Consider the following 7,408-nt stretch of genomic DNA (forward strand, 5'->3'; position numbering starts at 1 on the left):
AAACCAACTAGACTGTCAAACTAAAACAAAGAAATAATATTTCAAATCTTTTCGTTCATTCCAAAAAGGTTGAAACTTGAATAGATCGCATTTAAATGCAAAGATTGTGTCTATGTTATGTAAATTGTGTATGTAAACTGTTATTTGGTACCATTTACTAAATTCTTTCTACTCTTTTATATAAACAAGCGGCATTTAAACTTACTTGTCTTGCTCCTCCTAAGCTCGAGCCTGGTCCTAACTTATCTATTACTTGTAATAAGTGCTTCAGCTAGTTTTGATAAAGTGAAATTGTGTTTTAACAGAACATTTGTGAAAATGTTATTAATTGTACAAAAAAACCTGACATTTGTGTATTTTTAAGTAACAATATTTAGCTGTAATTTTAATGTAAATATATAAATGTACATTTTGCCATTGTCTTTCTATCTGTATGTCCTGTCATTCAGAAATACAGAAAAGAACACGTATAATTGACAGAAAAAGTACTGTAATTTAATCTTTTTTTTTTTTTTTTACAGTGTATTGATGTCCCTGAGGAGTTTCTATAGCCTAGTAGTGCCTAGTAGTGCATTGTGCACAGCAAGCTTGAAAGAAAAAAAGGGATATGAATAGGGGCCTGTGCCCCAGTAGAGTTTTATGTCTAACAACGCCTCTGCTCTCTCCCCTGCTGACAGCCATCTCTGCACAACTCTGTCTGGCTGAAACTGTGAAACCTCTGGTCCCTCAATGCTAATATATCAAAGCTTCCATAGCGTTTCATCAGTATGATACTGAGTATCCAAGTCGACACCATTCTTCTGCTGCAGTTCAATAGCCCAGGGGAACGAGGCGAACGGCTGGTCCGTCTTATATGTGATATGCCGTTGTTTTAAGTCGTGCAATAACACGATGGGCATCTGCATTTAAATTCCTGACCAGCATAGTCAACGGCATGGGCGTATCTAGCCCTATTTTGGGGGGGCTGGAGCCCCAGTTTCATTAGCCCCCCCCAAATTTGTTTAATAAAAAAAAATATATATTTATATTTTAAATCTAAATTTGTTGATTTCTCTTCCTAAACCCCACTAGAGGACACTATTTAAAAGGATATTTTCAAAAATTTATTTGGGGCATGTTCCCCCAGACCCCCCCTAGTTTTGCTGGGTTTATTTGGGGCATGTTCCCCCAGACCCCCCCTAGTTTTGCTGGGTCACAGAAAAAAATAATAGGTTTTATCTAGGGGCTTAGCCCCCCCAAAAGTGGGAACCTAGATTCGCCCCTGGTCAACGGACCAATATTTTTGCATAAATGAAGCGGTAGCCACCCCTCGATGTTACATCATATAATTCCCCGCTCTCCTGAGAACCTGGGATATTCTGTAGAGCTTCTGCATACTGTTGTGGAGAACTTGAGTCTCCTGCTAACAGACGGAAGAAGAATACGCTGCTGATTAATTTTGTCTAATACTGAGTTGAATTCCGTAAAATGTGATGACCACAACTAACAAATACCATGATTTTTAAACAGGGATCTAAGACTGAAACATATGTAAGTACCTTAACATTTGCTTTTGGTTGGGTTTGAGTATTAAGATGTAATTGGAGTCACACACTCATGTCCATATTTATTATCCTAATCAAATACCTTATTACTAACGTTTTTTTTTTCTTCCTCAGGTCAGGCCAAGTGGCATGACGCATTTCATTTGATATGTCAGAATTTCGCAACCAAAGTCGGGCCACTGCTCGTGGCAGTGACTATGTTTGGCAGTATGAATATTATGATGACGATGAGCCTGTGTCTTTTGAGGGTCTCAAAGCTCATCGATGTAAGTACATAACATCTGATTACCGATAACATAGCATCTGAGGTTAACAGCAAGATGTTTTATAATGAGAGAAGCAATTGTTATGCCCTAATAAGGTTCCTTTCCTTTTTAATTGTGTGTGTTTGTGTGTATATTCCCATCTTTTAAGTTAATTACATTTTGAGTGTATGCTCTTCCCCACATTTAATGTTTTAATTTTTTAAACGGAGTGACATAATTCCTAGGCTCAAGATTGATTCTTCTAAGGGACGAATATGAGCTCTGTGAGTCTATACCTTCACAGGAAATTAAGTCAGAGACAATTAAAGGGAGGATTGCATTTCACAGGGAGGAAAAATCCCCTTGTCTTCCAGCTAGTGAAAACATTTTAAATTCTCCCAATTGTCTGCAATTGTATTTCTAATGCTTAGATGATTGTGGATGCCATTATAAGGTGGTATGTTGTGTTTCATGTCGTGTACATAGCATATATTATATACACAGTATGAGTGTGTGTCTGCGACACACCATAGAAACACAGACACAAAACATAGCTTGCATTAAGAAAGAGAGGGGGAAAGAGAGTGAAAGTAAGAAATAACTATTGCTTTTCAACCTGATCCCACAGACTCTATCGTCATTGGCTTCTGGGTGGGCCTGGCTGTGTTTGTCATCTTCATGTTCTTTATTCTCACTCTGCTGACCAAGACAGGAGCCCCACATCAAGAGTAAGAGACAAAGAAGCATTCCACCTTTCCATGGATACAGACTTGAAGACTACAGACAGATGAAATATTTTATATACACATGTGGACAAAATTCTTGGTACCCTTCGGTCAATGGAAGAAAAACTCACAATGGTCACAGAAAAAACTCTGACAAAATCTGTCAGAATCTGACAAAAGTAATAATAAATACAAATTCTATGAATGTTAACAAGCAAGCATGGTTTCATGGCTTTTCAACCATGCTTCAACTGAATTATTTAAAAAAATAAACTCATGGAACAGGCCTAGACAAAAATGATGGTACCCCTAGAAAAGACTGAAAATAATGTGACCAAAGGGACATGTTAATTCAAGGTGTGTCCACTAAATAGCATCACAGGTGTCTACAATCTTGTAATCAGTCAGTGGGCCTATATATAGGGCTCCAGGTAGTCACTGTGTTGTCTGGTGACGTGGTGTGTACCACACTCAACGTGGACCAGAGGAAGCGAAGGAAAGAGTTGTCTCAGGAGATTAGAAAGAAAATTATAGACAAGCATGATAAAGGTAAAGGCTATAAGACCATCTCCAAGCAGTTAGATGTTCCTGTGACTACAGTTGCACATATTATTCAGAAATGTTAAATCCATGGGACTGTAGCCAACCTCCCTGAACGTGGCCGCAGGAGGAAAATTTATGACAAATCAAAGAGACGGATAATCCGAATGGTAACAAAAGAGCCCAGAAAGACTTATAAAGAGATCCAAGGTGAACTTCATGCTCAAGGAACATCAGTGTCAGATCGCACCATCCGTCATTGTTTGAGTCATAAAAAAGATAGACTGGAATATGCCAAACTACATGTTGACAAGCCACAAAGCTTCTGGGAGAATGTCCTATGGACAGATGAGACAAAAATTGAACTTTTTGCCAAGGCATATCAGCTCTATGTTCACAGACGGAAAAATGAAGCATATCAAGAAAGGAACACTGTCCCTACTGTGAAACATGGGGGAGGCTCTGTTATGTTCTGGGGCTGCTTTGCTGCATCTGGCACAGGGTGTCTTGAATCTGTGCAGGGTACAATGAAATCTGAAGACTATCAAGGGATTCTAGAGAGAAATGTGCTGGCCAGTGTCAGAAAGCTTGGTCTCAGTTGCAGGTCATGGGTCTTGCAACAGGACAATGACCCAAAACACACAGCTAAAAACACCCAAGAATGGTTAAGAGGAAAACATTGGACTATTCTAAAGTGGCCTTCTATGAGCCCTCTATGAACCTCAATCCTATTGAGCATCTTTGGAAGGAGTTGAAACATGCCGTCTGGAAAAGACACCCTTCAAACTGGAAACAACTGGAGCAGTTTGCTCATGAGGAGTGGCCCAAAATACCTGCTGAGAGGTGCAGAAGTCTCATTGACAGTTACAGGAATCATCTGATTGCAGTGATTGCCTCAAAAGGTTGTGCAACAAAATATTAAGTTAGGGGTACCATCATTTTTGTCTAGGCCTGTTCCATGAGTTTATTTTTTTAAATTCCGTTGAAGCATGGTTGAAAAGCAATGTCTGACTTTCATTGGTTAACATTCATAGAATTTTTATTTATTATTACTTTTGATTTTTTTTTTTCTGTGACCATTGTGAGTTTTTCTTTCATTGACCGAGGGGTACCAACAATTTTGTCTATGTGTGTAGCTGTTGATTGGTATAATGGAAGTACATTTGTTGGGAGATTTAAATACAATTTCACTTTGGTTAGGATGGATGGGAGAACAATTTCAGCACCACGGAGAGCTCTGACAACCAGTATTGTGAGAAAGCATCCGGGAATGATCCTTGATCAAATTTGACTAACTGCTCTGCATTGCATAATAAACTATGGTGGGAATTGTTATGCTGCAAGGAGATTAAAAGGAAGGTTATGCAAATTGAGATAAGAGCTGAAGTTAGGCAAACAGTCACTGAGGGAGTGAAAAATGTGTCTCTCCTTTGTTATTGAGATGCACGTTTGTTAATAAAACGACAGTATCTCGTCCAATATCTGGACACAACTGAATGTAACCTTAAACTCATACAATACCCAAAGTTTTTAATGCACTGATTTTTTATTTACTGAATTTCATATTTGGACTTGTTCAATACTAATCAATGGTATGTCTGAATATTTAACAAGCTGCTCTCCACCAAAAAATAACATTTGGTTTAACACTGATTAAACTCATCAGATAAACGATAAACACATACATGCTTAAAACTCAACAGTTGATAAATACGTTTCCCCCTCTTTCACCTGATAGGAACCTAGAGCCCTGTGAAAAACGTCACCGTCTAGGTACCTGCGTGGTGGATATTAATTGCCCCCAGGACACATCCGACAAGGCCTTGTCTCGCCCCCTGCTGGAAGAGTCACGCTCCTTCTTCCACTTTTACATCAGTGAGGAGGAGCAGCAGGGGTGGGGCCATGGAGCTGTGGTTGGTCAGGCAGAGAGGCCACGAGGGAGGCTGGCTGTACTCAGCACCTGCGGCATAGAGGAGGATGACGAGGAGGAGCTAGCCATGACGGGCGAGGATGCTGCAGGGCTCTGCCTCAGGGGGCTGCCTAAGGACGGCAAGGGGGACGGGGGAAAAGACTTCCTGTCCCATTTCAACATCCCCAACTTTGTGAACTCGGAGCACAGCTCCACCTTGGGGGACGATGACCTGCTGCTCTGTGAGCCCCCCATTATCCTAGACAGTCAATCCCAAACTCAGGATGCCCGCCACATCATCAGATGAGGCATGGCCACCAACAACACCTGCTTTATCCATGTAGCGAGAGATATCCCAGAATACATGTCAGTTCTGTTTTTCCTTTTCTTTATATGCAACACTCTTCGCCATTAGGCTACGTGGCATTGAGCTAATGGCTAACAGTCTCTGCAAACCATGAATGAACTTACCTAAACCCAAGCCCCATTTGAGTAAACCAACGGATGGACACAGAGATCCAGCAATTTGATCAATTAGGAATAATAATTGGTGGAAGTTGGACTGCCTCAACAAACCACCATTGTGGGCTTAAATCTCTGAAAGAGGAGTTTGAAAACTAATACAAAAAATGAATATGCCCCCTCCCAACACACACTGACGTCTCATTAAGAATGAATAAAGAGAAAAAGAGGCTGTGTGGAAAACAGTCTGTCTGAGTTAATATCTCACTGTCCTTGTCTGACCTAAGTTCTTGTTCTTTCCTTGAAACAAAATATAGTGGATTAAGATTATAAAATAGTGTGTACTGTGACAACTATAAACCATAGAATGTATGTATAAATAGGCTAATCCTTAGTGTGTTCGTCATTATAATGTCAAAACTTTGTGTATCTAGCTGGGGATAACTGTCTGGATGAAATGTTTAGCACTCGGATGCTTTTTTTTGTGGGATGAACTGCATTCTATTTTGTTATGAGGTCTTAAAAATATATATGGCCATTAATGAGAATAGAATTTGACAGACAAATCTACAGTAGCAATTTTCTGTATGAACCCTTTGTGGGTGCATTGACACATGTATATGCTTATTCATGAAACATTATGCATTTTGTCTGCATTCCCAGCTGGGTTTACTTCCTGAACATAACGCACTGCTTTTCACTGTACCGTAGAAATGCATTAATTTATTCATTCACTGATGACTCAAGATTTATTTACCTTAATCCCACTGAGTTGTGTTGAGACTACCAGTGAGTCTATCAGCATTAAAGCAACATTAATGAATTCAAATTGGTTGTGTGGATGCTGACACAAACACAAATTAATTTTGTTTTTTTGTCTTACCATGGAGGTAATTTTTCCAACAACAAACCTCTGGCTTTTTTTCTGTGCTAAATTGAATGTTCTGTAAAAGAGAAGACCGTGGTCTAGGGACAAATATCCCTAGCTAGCTTCTTAGAAAAGAGCCAATTGGAACATGGATGCAAATAACTTCATGTTCCAGGCAGTGAAGCACTGAAGCATGTGTAAGGACTAATTCAGCATTGGGTGTATTTTCACAGTTACATAGTTTATATGTAGATTTGCTGAGGTTTGCCCTATCTCAATAAAGTGAATTTGATTTTAACTGTTGCTTCTTCTATGTTAGCCACAGCACAGGCATGGGAAGGGAAAATCCTTGTAAAAGGGGGTGCGGGTGATGTTTCTGATTGGCTTGTAGGTGGCATTTAACTCTGTATAACTCGAGACAGCTATCAACTCGCCAGAAAACTTTACTCCATATGCCTGCGCCTTGTCCATTAATTGTATATAGCGGGACAAGTTATCCCCTAATTTTCAGCGTGAGAAATACAAGGTCTTGCATGAGAATTGGATAAAATGCATGAGAGCCCTGAGGCTTGAGAGCCCTGAAAGTACATCCCTCTAATAATACCAGGAATCTCTGTGTCTCTCTTTTTTTCAATTGCGTTACAGGGCGGCGAGTTTCCCATGATTATCTACAGAACTGGGCACTCTGCAAAGTTCATATTTTGCAAATGTCCTTTTTATAATCCAATGGAGTGCAATGAGTTTGACGTTGTTTGGACAAGCATTTAGACATTTCCCCCCAATAAAGTGCGGCCAGTTTTACAAATGGATCTTTTTCAGCCATGTTGAGCTGGCCCTATAGGCTACGCATTCACAAGCGCTTATATTAATTTGCAATTGAGGTATGAGGCTGTTAAATAACTTCAGTGAATTTTGCTTCGTTAATAAACTAATGCAATTAACAAAGGCCATCGCAATTAAACTAAGCGCTTAACGCACCGGAGGGCTATTGCACGAAACCAGGATAAGGGATTAAGCCGGGATATTCAAGTTATCCTGGATGAATTTAGCTTTGACTTGGTTGCACGAAAGCAGGTTGAATTAAACTCAGCCAAGTAACTATGGAGATTTATTCT

The 7,408-nt window shown here is 39.8% G+C and overlaps 1 protein-coding gene across 1 annotated transcript; it reads left to right on the forward strand.

Moving 5' to 3' along the window:
- The first annotated feature begins 1,437 nt into the window (after positions 1–1,437).
- Positions 1,438–6,275, forward strand: LOC134024900 (melanocortin-2 receptor accessory protein 2A-like). The gene is made up of 4 exons (XM_062467642.1): positions 1,438–1,530; positions 1,659–1,810; positions 2,418–2,517; positions 4,793–6,275. The coding sequence occupies exons 2-4, from the start codon at positions 1,693–1,695 to the stop codon at positions 5,268–5,270; spliced, it is 696 nt and encodes a 231-aa protein (XP_062323626.1). The 5' UTR covers positions 1,438–1,530; positions 1,659–1,692; the 3' UTR covers positions 5,271–6,275.
- The last annotated feature ends 1,133 nt before the right edge of the window (positions 6,276–7,408 follow it).

Source organism: Osmerus eperlanus, chromosome 8, assembly GCF_963692335.1.
Source record: "Osmerus eperlanus chromosome 8, fOsmEpe2.1, whole genome shotgun sequence".
Lineage (NCBI taxonomy): Eukaryota > Metazoa > Chordata > Actinopteri > Osmeriformes > Osmeridae > Osmerus > Osmerus eperlanus.

What these genes read in the sequence shown, in the direction of transcription:
- LOC134024900 (XM_062467642.1), top strand. Translation starts at nt 1,693, where the DNA reads ATGTCAGAATTTCGCAACCAAAGTCGGGCCACTGCTCGTGGCAGTGAC. An exon ending in GGGTCTCAAAGCTCATCGAT is followed by an intron (nt 1,811 to 2,417) that starts GTAAGTACATAA and finishes CTGATCCCACAG; the next exon opens with ACTCTATCGTCATTGGCTTC. An exon ending in ACAGGAGCCCCACATCAAGA is followed by an intron (nt 2,518 to 4,792) that starts GTAAGAGACAAA and finishes TTCACCTGATAG; the next exon opens with GAACCTAGAGCCCTGTGAAA.